The 23,085-nt window shown below is 33.4% G+C and overlaps 1 protein-coding gene across 2 annotated transcripts in view; it reads right to left on the reverse strand.

Annotated features, from left to right (window-relative positions):
* Nucleotides 1-1,320: 1,320 nt before the first annotated feature.
* IMPG2 (interphotoreceptor matrix proteoglycan 2) overlaps nucleotides 1,321-23,085 on the reverse strand; it is a 72,560-nt gene continuing 50,795 nt past the window's right edge. For both annotated transcript variants that reach the window (XM_087937353.1, XM_087937352.1), the window contains one exon: nucleotides 1,321-2,697. In XM_087937353.1, the coding sequence (XP_087793479.1) occupies nucleotides 2,680-2,697 (18 nt within the window). In that variant the 3' untranslated portion in view covers nucleotides 1,321-2,679. The remainder of the gene's footprint in view (nucleotides 2,698-23,085) is intronic.

Here is a 23,085-nt window from a genome sequence, read left to right on the forward strand (position 1 = left end):
CCAAGGTCCTTTCCAACTTTGTTATTCTATTCTATTCTAAATCATTATAAACTCTATCTTGCTTGGATTTTTTTCTGAGTTGTTACATTACAACTTAATGACTCCTCATAGACTCACAGACTCTAGACATGTGTCAGAAACCCCATAGCACCTTTAGAATAGCTTGGGGTGTCAGTTGATTGTCAACACATTGATTATGCCTTACTCCAAATTTATTTATTTATTTTAATTTATTTATTTAATTTGTCAATCGCTTACAAGATAATAGATATAGGTATAAACATGAGTAAGAATACAGGAAATAGGTACAAATAAATGGGGACAATAGGACAGGGACGGTAGGCACGTTGGTGCACTTATGTATGCCCCTTATAGACCTCTAAGGAATGGGGTGAGGTCAGTAGTGGTTAGTTTGAGGTTAAAGGAGTGGGGCTTAGAGGATGTAACAACAGAGTCAGGCATTGACACTCTGTTGCTGAAGTCATACTTTCTGCAATCAAGTTTGAAGTGGTTTACACTGAGTTTGCATCTGTTGTGTGCTATTGTATTGTTGTGGTTGAAACTGAAGTAGTCATTGACTGGTAGGATGGATAACCTTCCCCTGTAGATTCACATAAGAAAAATGGCTGGTATCTGTAGACATATATACTGGAACTCAGTCATCCCTCCCTCACATACATTAGTTAGAACCATCCATTTCAGAAAAAGGATAAACATTGCAAAATGGAATTTTCAATATTAAATCTTTTCAAGTGGTTCAGAAGGATCACATCAAGATATCACATAGAAGCAGGAGGCTCTAGGTTGCTATCAGAGGTTATGTACTAGAGCAACTAATGCTGTTTCTGTTCTGAACTTAGGACCAAATTTCAACTAAAAGGTATCATTTCCTCTTCTAGGATGCTCTAAAATTGGAATCCTAACCTCTTTCTTTAGTATCTTATTGAATTATTGAATTCAATTTCAATAACTGTTTAAAAGCTTTAATATTCTGATCAAGAAAGGAAAGATTAGAGATTAGTCATATATTAGCAGTATTTCATCATATAAGTGTAACCATATAAAGTTTTGCTTAAGAGTTTTGTGAAAACACAATAGCTGACCTGTTCGTATTCAATTATCTTAATTTTTGTTAATCTTGTTGTTAATGTTAATTTACATGTTTATTATTTATTGTAAACTGCTCAATTTACTGTCAATTTGGATAGTGAAACTGAGGCCATAAAAATTTAATTAATAAATAAACCTTGTTTTTTCTGTACACAAAAATTATTAAGCATTTTTAAATACCTTGCAGAGAGAAAAAGTGATGTTTGTAACACTGTGGATGAAACATGTGAAGAGAAGGAGAAAAGCATGAAAATATAGTTGTAAATTCCTGTCATCGTACTAGATTCCTCTCATTTATGTAAGCAGCCAAAAATAAAAATGCTGGGTAGTGCAGTGACAGAAGAAAGAAAATAAGCTGGAAATCAGTATGATAACACAATATGTGTGACGGGGCTGCTTCTAGTCCAAATGATACCAGTCATAAACCTAAACCTACATCTTATATGTTTGCAATTTGCCTTTCATCTATCTTTTATCAATAATAATCTTTGTTTTAAAAAATCTGATATATTTTGTACTGTAAAATCTGAAAGCACATTTATGCCAGGTGTCAGCAAATAGGGATGAGTGAACTCTGGCCAAGTGTGGACATCTAAATAAACTTCCCTTGCTGCCCTGTGCAAATGTGAAGCAACCAGGGTGGGATAGAAACATGTCTAGAGATATTTAATTTGGAACCACTGAAAAATAATCTCAGTTTCTTCAAATTTTCCCCACTGAACAAAAGCAAGGGACAGCATAGTTCCATGTCTTTCCTGAGTATCCTCCTCTGACAATATACTGTACATTCATTGATAAGGGAAATTTCTTCTATACTAGGCACAATCTTTTAATCAGGTAGAGTTGGAGACTAGCTCTTTGAACAGTTGAGAATAGTAGGATGAGAATATGTCTTGGGATGGTAGGCTAGATAACCTGGTCAAGTGGACCAAATATCCTTGTAATTGATCTAAAGGGCTGATGTAAAGTAGCAAGAGATTCTTATACTGAATTCTATTTCTTCTGAATTCTATTTCTTCTGCATTGGGAGAGTAATTGTTAGAAATTTTTGTTACACATCAGTGCAAAAAACAAAACAACCACAAGAAAAACAGACTTTGGACCATCTCATAAATCAACTTTAACAAAAATAAAAATATAAGGAAAGTAAAATAATTATGGCATAACTTGCTGGGAAATGCAACGTTGATGTTTTATTTTGATAAGTTTACCAAATCTTGAAGGCTTTATTAGAAAAAAACTTATCTTTGCAATAGACATTTGTAAAACCATATTATAGGTTGACATATTTCATGTTGTTTATTTGCTTACTTGGTGGCTCTTGAATAGCTTATATATTCTAGGTATACAGAATGAATAATGATACAGGAGATAATACCGGAGATGAATAAAACTCTGTATTCATGAATCTCCAGGTTACAGGAAGAAGCAGCAGCAGCACCCACAAGACATGTTGAAAAATTCAGGTTTTTTATGGCTTTTTGAAAACCCAGCAGTTTTGGTGTCTTTCATCCTGTTCCCAGTCTATGTTGTTTCAGCTGTTTCATGTGGATTTGTTCCATAGTACCTTTATTCCTTGTACTTTACCTACAAAAATAATTAAAGCTTAGAAAAATACATACTTGATCTTTTTCATTGCAAGATATCTGTATTTCTGAACATACACTAGGTAACCCCTAAAGTGATGATATATTTACAATGGATTTGGCAGCTTCCCACAAGGAAACTCAGTGGAAAAGCCAGGAAGTTGGAAATAGCCCCTGCTGCTTTTTTACACACCCGTGATTATTCAGTTTAGGTAAGGAAATGTCTCTGAAATGATATTAAAGTGGGTCTAGTAATGATTAAACCTTATTCAGATTGAAGTACAGCACACCTGCAGGGTCAAATGTTGCTGTCCGTGATTTAGAAAAATCCTGATGCTAAAAAAAAACCCAACCCATTCTTCTAGCAGTCCAGCTCTGGAAAGCATCCTATAAACTGAAGCCTTGATAGTGTTAATTTGCTTGTTTCTGAAGCAATATTAGATTGCAATTCCCTCCTCTTGCTTTTCTGTAAGGAAAAATTAGCAAATTTATAATGGAAAATATTCCACACAACTCTTTAGATCATTATGCTGTGATTTAGGTACAAGCTTGATATTTTAAAAAGAATATAGAGGGTGAGTGTTTTCTCTGAAATGACTGTCTGCTTAAGTTTAGTCTTCTTTTGTTTGACAGTCCTGCAAATTATTCTGCCTTTCAAAAGATCTTTTTTCCATAGATAAAAAAGTTTCCCAGATTTTTCAACAAAAACATATTATTCCCATAAAAATTAAATTTAAAATAAATGTATGCTTAAGATTCACCAACTAAGAATGTCATTGCTAGACAATGTTAGCAAGCCCTACATCTCCTTACATGTCTGAAAAGTGTAACATAAAAATTGTCAAGACTGCTTGTCTCCCACAATCCTGAGACTAATAATATTACTTCAGCTTTAATTTAACTCCCTTTTAAAAAATTGAATGGATATTTCTGAGCCTATTTGGCAATGGTCTACTGTCTATTGGCTCTCACTTCCTTTGTGAGTTTCTGTCTGCAAATGTGTCTGTTAATTTATAAATCTACTTACATATGGTAACAGGATAATCTTTTCATCTTCTTTAACCTTATTTGCCTCTATGAGTTCTCCTCCATGATTATTCTTTATCATCCCAACGTTAATTATAAACTTTTTTGTGATTTCTCTGAAGCTCTAAAAGCATTTCTCACTTCCCCTTCTTGGTTTTTTTTATTTGTTGTTGTTTTTATTTTAAAAATTGTTCCTTGTACTTTCTTGCTTGACAACTGAGTTCAGTTGTTGTACATTCTTGTTGCCCAATGTTTCCCCTGGTATTATACTACTAGCTTGCTATATAATCAACATGTCTCTATTAAACTATAATAACATTTTTCTTCTGTTTTCTCATTGTTTCTTTATGACTTAACTTCTTTTAACTCTTCAAATTCACATCTCTAAAAATTATATGTGCGAGATATAATATATATTATATGTGAGATTTTTCTCTTATATTTATCTGAATATATTTTTTCCTGATCAAGTCTTTAATCATGCTTTAATTACTGCCAATCTCTTAAAAGTTCATTTATAATATACAATTTTTCAAAAAATGTTAGTTCGTACAATTAGTTCAATACAGTTGAATACAAGACAGTTCATTAACCAGAATTTATTTATGACCCGATACATATTTTGTTGTATAGATAAATACTCTGGATTTTAACATCTATATCAGCTAAATTATCACTATTAACTGCAATTGTTACAATGGGGTATGACTATTTCAATTAACTTGAACATGGAAGAGCAATTTTTTTGTAAATATTCTTCTTTCTTTTGATCAACTGTAGTAAAACCGATGTGTCAAAAAGCTTATATCCAGCCATTAAAATTGCAGAATATAAAAATTTTGATTCAGGGAAAAATTATATTTATGTCAGCTTTTCTCTTGAGAATCAGTCTAACCATTTTTTTCCAGCAATAATGCTCCTATTAATGTCAAATGTCATATTTCAACCACTCTTTGTCATTACCCTAGTAGAATTCCTGGGAACTATCTCCATTGCCCATGAATATCTGTTAGAAAGGGCTTGCAATGACTGATTAATTTAGTCACTTCATAATAGTGAAAGGGGTTTGGATGTCAAATAAGTGCAATTTTCTTCTGATATCATATCAACTATGGAGGATTCATAATGTTCACAAAACAGACTATTTCTATCTTTAAAATAGTTATCAGAAGAGGTTTCTTTTATCCATATGTGATGTATGCCTGCTTAAAAATGTATTTTGCTGATAGATAATTGTGACATACGCTGTTTAATTTATAGTGTTATTTCTGCCTTATATAAAATGAAAACTTCTATTTTTTAAAATATATTCTTTTATTTTATTCTGGCTAAAAGCAACAACTTTCCAAGGCAGACTACAACTATTTATATATATAAAGAACATAATGGAGCAATCCTGAGGATGTGTCAGTAAATTACATAATCATCCTAATTAGTGGGATAGAATAGAATAGAATAGAATACTTTATTGGCCAAGTGTGATTGGACACACAAGGAATTTGTCTTGGTGGAAATACTCTCAGTATACATAAAGAAAAGATACATTTGTTAAGAATCAATCATCATAACGTACAACACTTAATGATAGTCATAGGGTACAATCAACAATCAAATCATACTAGGAAACAGTCAATATAAATCGTAAGGATACAAGCAAAAAAGTTGCAGTCCTACATCCACAAGTGGGAAGGGTGGGTGATAAGGAGTGATGAGAAGATTAACAGTAATAATAGCTACACTTTGTAAATAGTTGAACAGTGTTGAGGGACTTATTTGTTTAGCAGAATGATGGCTTTCGGGGAAAAATTGTTCTTGTGTCTAGCTCTGGTGTGCAGTGCTCTATAGCGTCATTTTGAGGGAAGAAGTTGAAACAGTTTATGTCTGGGATGTGAGGGGTCTAAATATTTTCACAGCCCTCTTTTTGACTCTTGCAGTATATAGGTCCTCAATTGAAGGCAGGTGGGTAGAATTGTTTTTTCTGCAGTCCTAATTATCCTCTGAAGTCTGTGTCTGTCCGGTTGGGTTGCAGAACCAAACCAGGCAGTTATTGAGGTGCTACATAAGATTAGGTTAACAACTCTTCATGCCTTTTTGGCTATGTAGTTACACTGGGCTCTAGCACTTAGGTCATTTGAGATCCTTGACAGAGTTTGGATCATCAACAAGGTCTTGACTATTCAGCCTGTATTTTATTTTCTGATTTTTTTTACCAATATGTAGGACAGAGCATTTATTGGTTGAGATTTGAAGTTGCCATTTGTTTGACCATTCTGATACATAGTCGTGGTCTTTTAGAAGGGTAGCAGTATTGTCTGTGGTGTTGAATAGCTTTACATCATCAGTGAAAAGAACGCAGTTGCTCTTGATATGATCACAGAGGTCATTTATGTAGAGTATGAAAAGAGTTGGTCCTAGAACACTGCCTTGGCGGACACCACTGTTGACAGGTACAGAATTTAATAGGTGTTCCCAATTTTGACCATTTGTTGTCTATTTGACAGGAATGCTTCTATCCAGTTATGCAAGTGTCCAGAGATACCGTAAGATTTTAATTTTAGGAGTAGTTTGTTGTGTACCACTGAATCAAAGGTTTTACAGAAGTCTATGTAGATTGTGTCAATTGCTTTGCCCTGATTGAGTTGTGTAGTCCATATGTTTTTGCAGTGTAAGAGTTGCAGATTACATGATAGTTTTTTCCTAAAACCAAATTGTTTATTAGAGTGTAAGTTGTTTGTTTCTAAGTGGAGGATGATGGATTGGTTAATAATTGATTCCATGACTTTACAGCTGACTCAGCATAAAGAGATTGGTCTGTAATTTTCAACTAGACTGGGGTCTCCCTTTTTGAAGATGGGGATGACCATGGCTTGTGACCATAGTTTTGGCAAGGAGATGGTCCTGAAAGATTTTTCAAAGATTATGCTGAGAGGTTAGGCTATGGCAGTGGATAGCTTTTTAAAGAAGTAGGCACATATTCCATCCAGTCCAATAGATAGAGACGGTCTTAGATTGCATAGTGCTTTTTCAACATTGTTTTCTGTAAAATCGATATGTATTAGATCACTGTAGTTGTCTGTGATTTGACTAGGAAATATTGGGCATGATCCATTGCTGTTTAGAAATACTGAGCCAGAGAATGTGTTAAAGAGGTTGACTTTAATAGTGTCGTCGTTGCAGTCTTTACCATTAGGTCCTTTCAGGGGTGGGATGGACCTTGAGTCTTTAGTTTGTTGTTTACAAAATTGTAGAAAGTGCGGGTGGAATTGGTGCATAGAAGGTTTTCTTCATGTTTAATGTGATAATTGGTGCATTCAGTCTTTATCTGGTGGCATAAATTTTTGTATCAGCTTTTGAAGTTGGCAATGTGACCAGAATAGTTTTTCCACCAAAGTGATTTTTTTGTTTTGTTTGAAGCTTCCTTATTGTTATGGGTAATTTGTTTTTTCTGGTTTGGGGAGTTGTTATTGGTACATATCGTTTGATGACTCTTTTGACTTCAAGTAAAAATATGTTGTAATGGTCTTCTACAGTATTGCATCCAGTGAATAGAAATTGCCAATCAAGGGATGAGAAATTGTTGTCTATTGCGTAGAAGACTGCTGTTATTCATGTGATGATATAGCAATGGAATGGAACAGCAATAAAAGCAGATAATATTGAGATTAGTGAGTGACTGATAAAATGAAAAATTACATCAAATATGTAGTTAATGCATGTCTATTCTTATGGCAAATATAATCTTAAACCATAGCTGATTTGATTGTTTAAGATGAAAGAGGTTCTGAATGTGGTAAAGAGGGTCTTGACAGTGTCAGAAGTAGATCTTGGCAAAAATAGACATGGGGTGGAGGGAAAGGACAGATGAGAAAGAAACAAAAATAAAAGTAGAGAAAGCATGAATCCTACACTTCAATAGCATTAAAGATGATTTAATCTCCCAAGACAATAAATGGAAAGTAGACTTCAGAAAGAGCATATGGGAACTGCTTATAAAAATAATTACACTATTAACTGCCAAAGAAGTACATAAAATTACACTAATGGGAAATATGTAAACTTGCACTTAATGGAATGACAAAGCAAAAAGATCTAGATGAGAAAATTGCCTGTAAAAAAATAAATGTAAAAAGGAGAATGAGAAAAACTTTTATATATTGCATATTCAGGGGGAAATAGTGGAAAGTAAACAGTGAAAGGAAGAGAAAAGAATTTTGTGGATTAAAGCAAGGATAAAAATGTATACAATAAAAATTGTTTTGGAAATGACTGAAGATTTGCTGCTTGCTGTTTAATTCGGATCGAAAAGAGTGCGTGTTGATTAGAAATAGAAAGTTCTTGGATCCAGAAGGTAAAGATTTGATATTTGTGTGGCATGGATACCTATGGTATGATAAAGCTAAGATAAATGTAGACTTTAAAAACCATTATGTGAGATAAATATCGATTCAGTATTTGCTTTATGGCTTTCAGCATAATTTTATAGGTGAGAAATGACGGTTAACCTATTAAGATGTATTAGAATTTTCTCAAGGGGATTGTGAAGTGAAATCCGGAAAACATTTGATAATGTAAAGATATTCTTGCCAATGGTTTTCTTATGTACAATTGATAGAAAGGTTTAAAATGGGTAAAAGATTTTATAGTTTGAACAAAATAAGTCTAGATTTGAAATATTATTATGTGCTAATAATCAACATGTTATTGCTAAAATCTGAAATATGAGATAGATGAACAAGTGAAAGAAGAAACAAATCTGTACCAGACAAATTATTTGGAATTTATAAAAGTATATTTTATCATGTTTGGTGTACATGTAAAAAACATTTATGAAAATTCAAACATTTTGCATACTGAGTTGCAAATATACAACTCAGAACTGTGTGGTTATATAAATCTGATAAATAAATATGTTGAAATCCACTGCTATCTTCTCAATACCTTATTGCAAAACCAAAACCAAGTCTTTTCTGAACAATAACAATTCAGTAAGTATTACAATAACTCTGTAAATTTAGTTTCATTCTGGTCTGGAAAAAATCTAGTACATGTTCAACATGTTCTCTTGAAAATTGTAAAACATTAGCTGTTGACATAGGGATTAACTTTTCCAAAGACTGCCTTTTCACACAAAGTAGCAACTAATTTTTTTTTTAACTCTGGATGTTTCCAAACCTGTTAAATGTTGACATTATATAGTTCAATAGGTCTGACTTAAAAGTAACTTTTAAAATGCCAGAATCAAGAATTAATTACTTGACCTATTATTTATCGTTTTTCCTCACTGGTAGATCCATATACTTTTATTCAGAATATTTAAATGTCTACATCACTATCATCACTCTAGAATGGTGTTTACTTTTACTTTCCATTTTGTTAACATAATCGAAAGATTTTCACAAGTGATCAGTATATTAATATATGTCACTTGCTTTGTTACACACTGTGCATGTTCCAATCTGTGCTTCTGGCTGTTAGGATTTTTCTTTCCAGACAATCCTCTTTCCTAAATCTTGTTGTATATAATGTGATAATAATATAATATTTTATATTTCATGTCTGGGTCATAGTTCACATCCATTATGTAGAGTAGAAATAATTTAATTTACAACACCTGTCCTGTCAAGCTTCACAGCTAATGCCTCATTCCTAGTTTAAAAAATTGTCTTTGTTCTTCCAAATCCCAAATCATCTATAGTATTACATGGTCTAATGAAAGACAGAAATTGAAATAATATTTATGCTAGAAATGTTAACAAATCTCAAATGAATGTCACATTCATTTGCTTCTCCAAGCAATAGCAATTATCACTCATTCAATGTTGATCCAAACACACATATTTAATCATAAAGAAAAGGGTGTTTCAAACCATTTGGGTTTGATTACACAGCTGGGACCTTTAATGCATATTAAAAAAAATATTACTTCTACCCATTAAAAAAACCAAATAAGGGGACAAATTTTGAATTTGGTGAAGTTTACATTCAATTATCTAAATTAAACCAATTCAACTTAAGAAATTGGTTCAAAACATTATATGGATTGCATCACAGTTCAGTACAGTACTGAACAGAGTATTAAAGTTGATTTATATACCTCTGTATATTAATTTTTTTCTATTCAATCTCAGAAAGTTGGCCTAATTGGTCTCTGTCTAACTGATCTAAAATCTTCTCTATTTCAATGCATAAAAATAGTAATTATATATGAAATGTGATTCCATCTTATGCTACCGTATTTCTAAGATTAATAACACAAATGCACTTTTTGTCTAACATTCCCACTATTTGGAATTAATATGGATATTAAGGACTATAAACTTTTCACACATGGGTTCATGCCACAATTTGTTATAGAGAACTGGTATATTTATTAATTGAAATAATAGATTGTTGATATATGTTACCTGTCAATATCTACCTGAGGAGGAGTATAATGTATACTGATATACTGTAAGGAAAAGGAGGAAGTTTAGTCAATATTTATGGAGTTGTTTTATTTTGCTTTTACATTGTATAATTGACAGTGTGATATATGAATTACTGTAAGTAGAATATTTTAAAAAATGAATGTAAAGGGACACACTATTTTGTCTTTTGGAGAATTATTATTATTATTATTATTATTATTATTATTATTAATAATAATAATAATAATAATAATAATAATAATAATAATAATAATAATAGCTACTATTTTTATTCCTTTTATATCTCCATACCCTCGCAAAATATCCTAAACCATCAAAATTCATTTTTAAAAATCCCACTAAAATTATATGGCAAAATGTTTCAGTTTTTATTTTGGCGATATATAAAACAAAGATGATTGTATGCAACCCATCCAAAATTTCCGCCAAATTTCAGAAATGTGCATGATACCTCACCATTGCAACAGCTCTAAATTTCCTGGAATTCTTGTTAAACAAATCTATTTTTAAAATGCAGCCTTAGAAACAAGAGGGTTGCTGAACTTTAGAATACAGGGATCTCTTTCTCTCTCTCTTTCTCTCTTGTATGTATGTGTGTGTGTTGTATACTTTTCTCATGTATAACTTGCCACATTAAAATTTTTTATTTAGCAGCAACTTTTGATGCAGGGCAACACATTCAACTCTTTATGGCTGCATGAAATTCTGAGCTTTATCTTGGTTAGTCCTGATAAAAGGTGATGAAAAACATACTTACATATTATTCTTGATGATGGTAATACAATATTAAGTAAGATGAATAGGATAGGTTCAATACCTGTCTTCCAATTACAGCACATTCAGTAGTTTTTCTTTGCTTGTTACTGGCATTGAAATATCACTGCTGGAAATTCCCAACCTCCATTTACTTCAGCTATTTTATTATTGGGAAAATATTATAAAGTTATCCCCTTCTCCTTGCTAGTTGTATCAGCGTTAATTCATGCAGATTATTCTTATCCAAATTTATTTGCTATTAGGAATAGAATAAAGGAGGAATATAATGTGATGCTCATTATTGAAATAAAGGCTGAAAACTGCATATAATAGCTTACTGGGAACCAACAATTATCTGCAATAGAATCATGAGTTTTTGATTGAATAATTGATATAAAATTCTATTCTATAGTTAGAATTCTGACCATTCAAAGCATCAAATGCAGTATCATATCTAGTGAACGAATTCCTGATTAAAGTATATTTGCCAAAGTATGTCTGCCAAATGTTTATGCCTGAAGGCTTCCTGCAAAAGAGACCTCATCTCTTCTTTATGGTCAACTTTTCTAAGTAAAAAAAAATCATTGCAGTAATATTGCTTCATCATAAAAATAACGTTAAGAGTTTTTATGACATTTTTATATCTATTCTTCTTAATATTGGAGTAATTTCTCACTGGAACAGCCACATGGGCAGATGTTTTCCCTTGTGCGCTATTCGTGCCATAGTCAGAATAACTGAATCTGAACTATAACTGAAAAGACAAATGTGCACAATCCATTAGCACATGACAAAGTCCTAAACTTTGGATGATCTTTTGGAAAGAAACATAAAATGGTATTTGTTAGTGATGGCTTGTACTGCTCTTTAATGAAGATGAAAGATGTGCTAAAGAAGTGAAGGAAAGTGACATAGATAGACAGGCATGGCTTCTTGTCATTTGTTTTATTTTTTAAAAACAAAATCCTAGATTGCCTATTTTTCTCTCTGTGGATATGTCTGAGAGTATAGAGAAGCACACAATGGCATATGCCTATGTATTAATTAAATGTAGTATGTTTTATTTATAAGCAGTTCTAGACAAAATGACATAAGCAGTTCTTCACAAACTGAAATTTATATTGTACAAGTTAGTAGTTCCCACAAATAGGATTAGTTCTTCCATTGTTTCATCTGCTGTTATGCACAATGGAGAAATAGTTGGTGAAGAAGATGGTAAAATTGACTTGTCTGATTAGGGACAAAACAAGAAACTCACTCATTAGTGGCTGTAAAGGCCTTATGGGCCTTTTGTTGAAGAAAGAAAAATAAAATTTTGGTTTATAAGTTTGATGCTTGATATACTATGGAAATAAGGAAAATACAATGTAATATTATAGAGAAGATAGAATAGAAATGCTACTGTTAAGAAGATCAAAAGTTGCTTCTTTATAATTTGTCTTTTCTTCCCCCCCCTTTTAAAATTTTTTATATCTATTCAGTATTTTTATTTATTTTCCTTATTTCTTCTCTAAAAGGTGTATTGTTTTTAACCTGTTAAAATTTTCTTTAATAAAAACATTATTTCATCTGCAGAACCAGTTTTGCCATCAGGTTAGAAAGCAAAAGACAGAGAGTTCAAGTTCTGCCTTAGACATGAAAGCCAGCTTGGTGACTTTGGGCCGCTCACTCTCTCTCAGCCCAACTCACCTCACAAGGTTGTTATTGTGGGGAAAATAGGAAGAGGAAGGTGTGTTTGATATATTCACCACCTTTGTAAAAAATAATACTAGCATTTAGCAATCAGACTTATATACCACCCCATAGTACTTTATAGCACTCAGTGGGTGATTTACAATTTCAGCATATTTCCCCCAACAATCTGGATCCTCATTTTACCAACCCCAGAAAGATGGAAGGCTGAGTCAACTTTGAATTCCATCAGGCTCAAATTCCTGACTGTAAGCAGAGTTAGCATGCAGTACTGCATTCTAATCACAGCACTACCAGGGCTCAGGAAAATATTTCTACATCATAGCCTAAACTAACTGATATTTGATTTTGTATTCACCTTCTATACTTTTGACGGTCTCTGTAGATTGGAACAATAGTGTTTCAGGTCAAAAAAATCTAATTTGCAATCTCCTCATATATAAGTACTTTCAAAAACATTTCCATTGGTATGTTTTCCCTTTTTTCCTGATCATTAAATTACGCACTAGTGATTATATCATCTTTAGTTAATATTCTCCATCTAGTTTCCTTTTTCCTCTCTTTTTCTCCAGGTATTTTCCCATTATCTTTTGCTACAGGTTAGTGGCTATCTTACATTCCATAAGATTATTTTTTTCTCACATTCTCAATTCTGGTCATATCTTGTCTGGATTACTATAATGCACTCTACATAGGACTACCCTTGAAATCCATTCAGAAGCTTCAGCTGGTGCAAAGCGTGACAGCAATACCAGTCGTTGAGGCGCCTAGATGGCTCCTATTATGCCTCTTTTCCTCAAACTTCATCGGCTACCAGTCTGCTTCTGAGAGCAGTTCAAGGTGTTGGTTATGATCTTTAAAGCCTTTAATAGCAAAGATCCAGGCTACCTGATAAACTTGCTTGTTGGTCTAGGACAAGCCTATCCTACTCAGGCTGGCAGAGTGGTCCTACTATGAATCCCATCAGAACTCCAATTATCAGGATCTGGGAGAAGAGTCTTCTCTGCTGCAGCATCTATCCTTTGGAACAACCTACTTTCTAGGGTAAGATCTGCCCCCAATCTTCTGAAAACCTGGCTCTACCAATCGACCAGGGGACCAAATGGGGGAGTTCCATGCTGGAGCTTGGTGCTGGATTGATTCCAGACTTCAACTCTCCCCCAAGTCACTTTGCATACTATTCTCCACCCATCTATCTTCTTAGTTATAATGTTGTATTTTTGCTGTTTTGTTTTTCATTGTTTCTTTTATTGTTCTATTTTATTTACCTTCAGTTTAAACTCTTTTTCTTTATTTTTTTCCTTTTTATGGTTGAAGCCATCTGAAATAGTCCCACAGTGAGATAGGTGACAAATTTAATAAATGGGTAAATAAATATTTCTAAAAGATGATAGGTTTAAATATTGTAATGTGTATACTTGTAGATATTATCACCTGATATCTAGAAAATTTATGTTTGTTTTTATAAATTTCTTTATTTATTCATCACATTTCTATACCTCCCATCTCATCTAAGTGACTCTGGGCAGCTTACAATAAAAATTTGAAAAAGCTTATTATACTGTCAGATTGTAAAAATCATTGCCTAATTATATGGGAACAACTAAAGAACTTGCTATGATCAAAATAAACTTGACTGAGGGGTTTTTTAAATCATTTATTTGCTAACCTTAAGCCCACCCTTAAGTGCACGTAGACGGAGAAGAAAGATTGCATAACAGTAAGGAATCTAGAACAGTTTCCCTCTTTGTTTTTGTGCTTGGGATGATTTAAGTTAACATTATAATAATTGTATGATTACATAAAAAAGAATAACCACATTCTTATTTAGCACAAGTTAAGACAAAGTAATATGTCCTTAAGTCCCCTTTGCAATCATGTACTCATGTTACTTACTGCAAAACAGTAAAAAGAAATTTGAGTTAAAAGGTTTGACAACACAAGAATTTTCCATTCTATATCTCAAATCCATGAAATGCTTATTGTTTATAATGTGGTGCAATATAGAACATAGATGATAGAAAATAGATTAGATAGATAGACAGACAGACAGATAGATAGATGTAATAGATTGGTAATATCGGGATTCTGGTTATGAACTAGCATTGTCTATTAAAAGTTAATTATGGAATATGCATTTGATAGAGATTGATAACAAACATTTTAATGACAGCAACTGGAAATTTTCTTTAGAGGACAAAGAAAAAAACATACACTTTATAAACTGGGTTATTTTGAAAGAGAAAAGTGGATGTTCAATTTATTTATCTCCTTTTGTAAAAAAAAAAAAAAAGATGTGATGCTGAAAAAAAGATCTGCTTCTAGCACTAAGTCCAAATAAGGCTATAAAAATTTCTCACAGAAATCTATTTTTCTTTTTGGAAAGCTAAAAGTAATCATTTATATTTATAAATATATTCTTAAAAATTAATGGTAGTTCCAAACAATTAAAACATTATTTTTAAACTAAAGAATGGGTAATAATTCGTGGTGTAGACTCATAGTGCTATCTTTTGCAAAGACCAAGAACCAATAATGTAAAAGGATGGTTATGTCATGTGTACATACTGTGTTTCTCCAAAAATACGACCTACCTCCAAAACAAGCCTTAGCCTGATTGACACGCCTGTGCCTAATATAAATCCTAGTCCAAAACAAGCCCTAGTTAAGCCCCACCCTCCAAGTTAGGGCGGGGTGGGTGGGGGGATGGAGCTTCCCCATGCACCCTCATACCTTAGGATCACCACATACAAGCCTCCCACACATCAACACGTCACGAAAGAGGATGGAAAGAATGAAGTGACAAAGTAAGCTCCTATATAAAAAATATGCTTTATGGAACTTGACAATGGAACATATGGAAATTGACCATGAGATCTCTGTACCATAACTGTCAGGCTTATGGCAAAGGAAAATGAAATAGAAAAGAACCCACAAGAAGGAAAAGAAGAATAGACAGTCTGTATTTCCTATCCAGATTCCTTTATTCATTGTGACTGCTTGTTTTCTCTGAGGTAAAATAAATGGCCTTATGGAAGAAGACTGAGATTAGAAATTAATTTATTCTAATTTGTTTGAATCACCTGTTTAGTTTTACAATCTTACTGAAGGAATGGAGCTTAAGTCAGCATATTGTGAGCCTCTTCTGCCACCTAGAGACCATTACATTTTATTTTAAAAGCACTTTCAAGCCCAAATTTATCAAAACTCAAATTACAAATCTTATTAAAATTATCATGATTACAGCATGCAACTTTTTCATATTGTCAATCACAAGGAAGGATGTAACTCACAGAATTTGTCCTGATATAAAATTACATATTTCTTCTCTTTTCCGTACCTTTGCCTGTCTTTTACATCCTTAAAGATTAAACTGCTCAAATATTGTTTAAGATTAAATATGAAATCCTGACTTGGGATTCTCATAATGGCATTTGTTGTTGCTGTTTAATGATGTTATTGATATGGCTGAATGTTTATTATTAGTATTGTTGTTGTTGTTATTATTTTCTATTTCTGACAAACCCCAATGGAATCAGACTGGATTCGTGAAGTGGCTGCTGACATACTGTAGAAGCAGCCTATTTTTAACCTGCTGTTGGTCATCAAAGAGGATAAAGAGTTTCATCTGACTTTGGAAACCTTATAAGATATTTTTTCACAGATATAGAATAGAAGGCTTGGAGAAGAGACTTAGAAATCCTAAGTAACAAATATATGTTTGATTTAATCCACAACTTGATAATTCTTCAATATCTTCTTTGTTTCTTTTAAACTGAAAAAGAAGCAGAATCTCTGTCCCTTGATCTTCACTCTATTATGCTCACTGTTTTAATAGTCACTTAATAAGAGCTTAATCTGTTTAAGCCAAAGATCCCGAATGACCTAATTGTTCAGGATACTTGGTTTGAAACCACTCTTAGTAACATACCGTTGATGTAAAACGACTGGGTCAGAAGGTGAGCGGCAAATCCTTTTACAAGTATTTAATTAAGTCTATTATTCCATACCACAATATGCCACTCAATTTAAAACCATCTGAGCAAAATATAGATATGTTATTTTAAGAAACATTACAATATTCCTTCATGGTATTTACTAATTTCAGGACTAAACTGGGATCTTTTAGATGAAAAAGCTTGCAATGATAACCAAAAGTACTAAAATGTTTGACATCTAAGGTAATTTGTCTGGCAAGTTGGGTGCTGGACGTTGCAGAAACACTGCTGTCATACATTTGGCAATTTTCTCATACTTACTACTGCAGAGTCAGTTTAACCTTCCACCACCCAATCTCTGCTCTTTTGGACATCTTGCATAATGGCAGTCCGTGGAAGTGATTTTGAGGCTACAATAGAGGCTCAGAGCCTTCAGCACTCTCACTCAACCAAAGCTGCTCTCCTCCTCCTTCAGACCCAGAGCTGCTGCCACTGCCAAGACTGCCGTTGTGCAGGGCAGCCAAAACTACAGGAAGAGATGGGGGAGATAGGCTGCGGGGAGATCAACAGTTACTTTATCAAGTCATGAGACTGGTAGGGACCAAGATGTGAATGGCTTGGATCAGGGTGGGTCCTCATCATCAGTTCAAAATTTTTTACTACCGGTTCGGTGGACATGGCTTGGTGGATGTGGCGTGGCTTGGTGGGCATGGCAAGGGAAGTTTACTGCAAATTCCCATTCCTTCCCCGTGCCACTAACCTGCTTTCCAGCTCTGTTCTCCTGTGCAGGGCAACAAAAGAAGACCCATCTGATCAGCAGACAATAGATGGGGGCGGGGCCAGTCAGAGGTGGTTTTTTCTGGTTCTCCAACTACTCAAAATTTCTGCTACCGGTTCTCCAGAACTGGTCAGAACCTGCTGAATACTACCTCTGGTCCTCATCTAATGACCGGTGGGATTGATGGAAAGGATTGTTGTTGCTGAGGGATGCAGCCATATGATCTCATGCTTTACAATTGCATCACTTAGTGACAAATATTCCAGTGTCAATTACTGTTGTAACTCAAGGACAATTTGTATCAAATTACATCCTCGTTGCATTATATTAGAAAACTGTTTTTATTTGTACCCACATCACTACCCACAGTTGGGCATACTTTACTTCACATTTTTTTAAAAAAGAATAGATTATTCCATATTTTATTCCTTTTCATATCAGCAAACACTTTAATGAAAGAGATGATGAAATTAAAATTTATATATCAGTGATGAGTTAGTTAAAACAAAGTCAGCATTTCTAATCTGACATTATAATGACTTTTGTCTGCTAGCCCCATATTATCTGATAGGGCACAGAAAAACAGATGGGGAAAACCAAGTACAGATATGGGTACATATACATCAACCTGCATACAGAAACTAGGATATGATTATTCACCTCTGACCCCTTGCCCTTTTAACCCAACCCAACCTTAATGGTAATTAATCAGATTTACAGCTTGCATTATTCAGTTTCAAGGCCACTGTCAAATTATGTGCCTATGTGTAGTTCTTCTGAAAAACAAATATCAATAAACTATCCAATTAGAGTATCCTTCAAATCAATTGGAGAATAAAGTAAATACAGATAATGACAGCATTAACAATGCTAAACTGAAACAAGGATCAAAGATCTATAGACCTCTAGATCACTATTTTTCTTTAATGGAAAATATCTGTTGAGATTGGGAAAATATATTGAATAATTGTTCTCCAGAACAACAAACATGCAATTAATGAAAATCTCTCCTAGAATTTTGAACTGTTTAAACTTGACATACATAATGCTGTTATAGCTATCTAACCATTCTAAACTGGATGAAAAAGTGCCTTCAGTTTACAACTCTTACCTCCAGTCTTGTGTTTTTAATTAATCGATAAACAGCTGTAGACACTGTATTGGCATAAGTGGATCTGAGCCAGTAATTTGAAGAAAAAAGAGTCTGTACACTAATATTAATCCCTGGAATTTGCAGCATCTAATAGTACCTATTCTTTATAATTAGTTAATCCCTATATAATATCTTATAATATTTCATATTAATCCATATTAATCTTATAATTTGTTGAAAATACCATCAAGAAAATGTGTATGCAAGTATATGTAATGTATATATGAATCTATGTGTGTGTATGTGTATTTGCTGACAATTGAAATTCTGGAAATTTAGTGTCAGAAGTAATATGTTAACAGGTTTTGATCTTTTCTACATGCCTGCTCATTTTACTTTAGATTAATATGTTGCATTACATTTTCCTGTTGATTTTATCTTTTTTCTTATCCTGTTTTTATCTGTCTTATTGCTTTATATTTTATTTTTATTCACTATTATTATTTACTCAATTATATCCTATATTTCAGTTCAGATAGACTGGAATGATGCATTCTTATTATAAATATACTAAACTTTTAGAGATGGTTTGGTTTGGCATCTTTAAGAAAGAAGCAACCTGAGAGGACAGAGCTAGCGTCGTGACGATATGGCATGCGATCTTGGAGGTCTGAGATCTCTGCCAATATCTTTGTTCCTGGACGGTCCTATCGGATCTAAACTGTCCCGAAGAGACAGTGAAAGTGAAGAGCACATCCTGTTGATCCCAGGGATACCACAAAGTCCCTGGTAGATCCGGGAGAAGCTCTTCTTGCCAGCGGCAAAGAGCCAGCCATTAAAGCTGCTGAAGTCGGGACAGCTCTGAAATGGAAAAGAACAGAGAGAGTGTGCCAGTTTGGTGAGAACTTTTTTTTTTACTCTAAGATCTGAAAGGACACCCTAAGGAAAAGAAAGAATCTGTAAAAGTTTTGACAGAAGTGATTAAGTGGCAATTTTAAACAGGAATGTCAAAGTAATGTTTTTTTTTCCTCCTCATTGCTGGATTTTCTATATATAATCTTGTATTTTGAAACTGGACTGTTTTTTTCATTTATATCTATTTTTTTCTTCTCCCTTTTGATTTTGTGATATTTTTGGCTAGAGGCTTCCTTTAGTTATTTCATTTTTAAAAAATATCTTTTTCTTTCTTTTTATTAATTCTTATTATATCCTGCTCAGAAAAGGAGGGGGAAAGTGAGAGCAAAGAAACTTTGTAACACTGCCAACTAGAGGCTTTAAAATATTCTATTTCCCTGTGACCAGACATAGCTGAGAAAGAAAGAACTGAGACTCTTTTTCAAGGACATTGCTATTTGATAAGAGGGAAAGAGCATGGGAGAGTATTATTGCAGGTGCTCTTCTGGGTTTCTATCAACAGCTGGAGTCTGGTGTTGAAACTTAGGGGGGGAAAAGGTGATAAGCCTTTGGAGAAGAGAGCTATAATAAGAGCCTTGGATAATTAAACAAAGTGCAGTGTGCCCTTTTTATTTTTCCTAAGTTGTGCTATCCCTCCTCACCAGCTATATTCTATTTCTTTTTATCTTTTTTTTTGTAATAACTATATGGGTTTTGGGCTTTGTTGGAGCTTGTCTTTGTTTTTCTTTTTTTCTTTGGAAGTCCAATCTCTACATTTGCTTTTTATTTTAAAGGGAAAGCCTTAAAAGCCTTTTTTCTTCCTTTCCTGGTATTTTTGTTTTTTCATCTACCTTTCTGGTTTATTCCTATGTACTTTTTTCTATTTGAGACCTTTCAATTGGATTAAGGTGTTGAAGAATTTTTCCTTTTCCTTTTTTTCTTTTTTTTTTCTTAAGCCTTTTTTTTCATCCAACTATTGATTGGATTAAGGTATACAAGAACCTGAAGAAATTTTGTCCTCCCTTCTTTTTTCTTTTATTATTATTATTGGGCTTCTTTTTTCTACTATTTTTATTTTGAACTATAATTGGTTACTTCACAATTGGATTAAGGTTTAGAAGAACCTGAAGATTTTGAATTGTTTAAAATGAGTAGGAAATTTACAGCTCCTGGTTCTTCAACGTTTACTTCTTGCTCTCCACCATCTGGAGGACAACATTCAATACAGACAATGTTAAAGCAAGAAAAAGAACAAGAAAAAGTGACTCTGCAGATGATTATGCAAGGAATTCAAAATATTCAAGCAAGATCAGAGAATATTGAAAAGAGAATAGAGAACATCAAACAAAGAACAGAGAACATTGAACAAAGAACAGGGAAAACCTATGAAAAAAGTGGAGAACATCCAACAAAGGATGTTGAAGTATGATGAGAGATTCCAAAAAATTGAAGAAGAAGATAAACGAAGAGACAAGAAGATTGGAGATATTGATAATAGATTAACGGTGGTTGAACAAGATAAAAGTGGTACGTTGAGATGGGAGATGCATAGATCAGAATTCTATCTTAGATTCCAAAATGTAGAGGAAGAAAAAGGACAAAACGTAGCTGAGATAATGATAGAAATACTGGCTGAAGCTTTGGAAATAACTCAAGAGAAGATGATGGATGGAATAGATGAGGTTATCGAGTTTTCACAAGATATGTGACTAGAAATAGCTTACCAAGAGAAGTTCACATTAGATTTACAAAGAAAGCCATTAAAACGTAAATATTGCAAGTGGCAAAAGAGAAAACATTGAAATACAAAGACAAGGAGATTGTGGTCTTGAAACAAATACCCAGAAGAGTGAGAGAGATGAGAAGAGATTACCTATTCCTGACTAAAATGCTACTTTAAAAAGAGGTGAATTATAGATGGCTGATTCCAGAAGGTTTAATGTTCACATGGCAAGAACAGAGACATAGAATTGACTCAATTGAGAAAGCGGAATTATTTTATACAGAATTTTTTGGAGGGAAAAAGGAAGAGGCAGAAAAAGAGATCTCACTAACTGAATTCCAAGAGGACTGCCAAATGGCGACTGAAAAAGAAGAAGGTGCAGTAGGTGGAAAGGTGGAAGCCAAAGAACAACGTGAACTAAGATCTACAAGAGCTGCTAAACCTAACTATAAAATATAACCATGGAAGAGAAAAAATTGATTACAATTAATATAAATGGACTTAACTCAGCCGTTAAAAGAAGGAAAACCTTTCATAAATTAGAGAAATTAAAATTTGATATAATTTGCCTACAAGAAGTACATGTTAAAAAACAATATGAACAATTGTTGGTACAGCCAAAATTAGGGAAAATATTTACTTCCTTGACACAATGTAAGAAAAGAGGAGTGGTTTTATATATTAAAGAGACCACCCCAGAAAAATTGATCTATACCAATGATGATGGAAGAATACTAATGGTGGAAATAATGGACAATAATATGAAAACACTCCTGATTGCAATTTATGCTCTGAATGACAAACAAGAAGAATTCTACAAAAAATTACATATGAAAATAATCGAACTGGACTATGCTAATATAGTTATGATGTGAGATTTTAATGGAATTGTAGACAAAAATTGGACTATACAGCACAGAAAGAATGATATATGTACGTTATTCCAGAACATGACAAAACTCATTGAGTTTTTTAATCACTGAATATATATTTATAGTTAAGATTGCCAAAATTCTTATTCAGATTTTGTGTTTTGCTTAACATAAACGGTGTAACCCCAGCCAAGGAGCTAAATGAATATAATTAATGCTTATAATCATGCTACTGCGTAGCGGTGTACATTGCAAATGTACCTTGTTGTTTCCATTGGATCCTCGAAGAGTCAATTAGTAGAGTTCTTCGGAGACATGAAGGTCTTAAAATCATCTGTTCCACAAAAAACAATTTCAGACTTTTCAAAGACCTGGTATGACAGATTTGCAATGCCTTTTGAGGATAAAATTGAATGTTTGTGCTGTTGTAAGGCTGCTGTCAATTTGTTATTGATTGATAAAACCAGTGCATCATCTAATATGAGATCACTTTCAGATTATGAGAATTGATGATATGTACTCTTGGACATATCCGATCTACAACAGGTTTTCTTGATTTCCGTCCATCTTGGCAAATTTGAGATAATCCTGGGGGACTAATTGGGTGTGTTTGGGAAATGATGAATCCATCTACTGTATGTGTAATGGAGTTGGGCTGCCTGCTTTTTGCCAACTATTATCCAGTCACAAATATCCCTTTGGGGGACAATATGCTTGGCAGAGTGGTGCCTCTACAGCTATATATGTTCTTAAAAGATAAAAATTATTTCAACACTGTTAGCTTTGGTCAGGTCTGTTTCTGGGACAGAATCAAGCTGCTTGATCATTCTGTTGGATTATCTTGCACAGCAGTAAAGACACAAAGAAAGGCTGATTTTACTAAGCTTGCATGGATCTTTCAGTACTCTTTCAGTTGGGAGCACCATGTTACTCTATTCCTTGTTAATATTAATATTCTATATTAATTCTATTCTTTTTTTCAGGGATAGTTTAAGTTGGGTGAGTGTACCTCTGGCAGCGCTGCAAAGCAATTTCTATCCTTGATATTATTTAAACTTGATATGAATTTGCTAAAGATGGACATTAGGAGTTTTGAAACTAGATGCCATCAGTATATTGATCATGCTTAGTTATGTCTCTAACATCAGTATCTAAATGCGGTGTTGGAACAGAGGAAGATTAATTAATT

The sequence above is a fragment of the Pseudonaja textilis genome, chromosome 7 (assembly GCF_049901715.1).
Source record: "Pseudonaja textilis isolate UNSWEBS1 chromosome 7, rPseTex1.2, whole genome shotgun sequence".
NCBI classification, from domain to species: domain Eukaryota; kingdom Metazoa; phylum Chordata; class Lepidosauria; order Squamata; family Elapidae; genus Pseudonaja; species Pseudonaja textilis.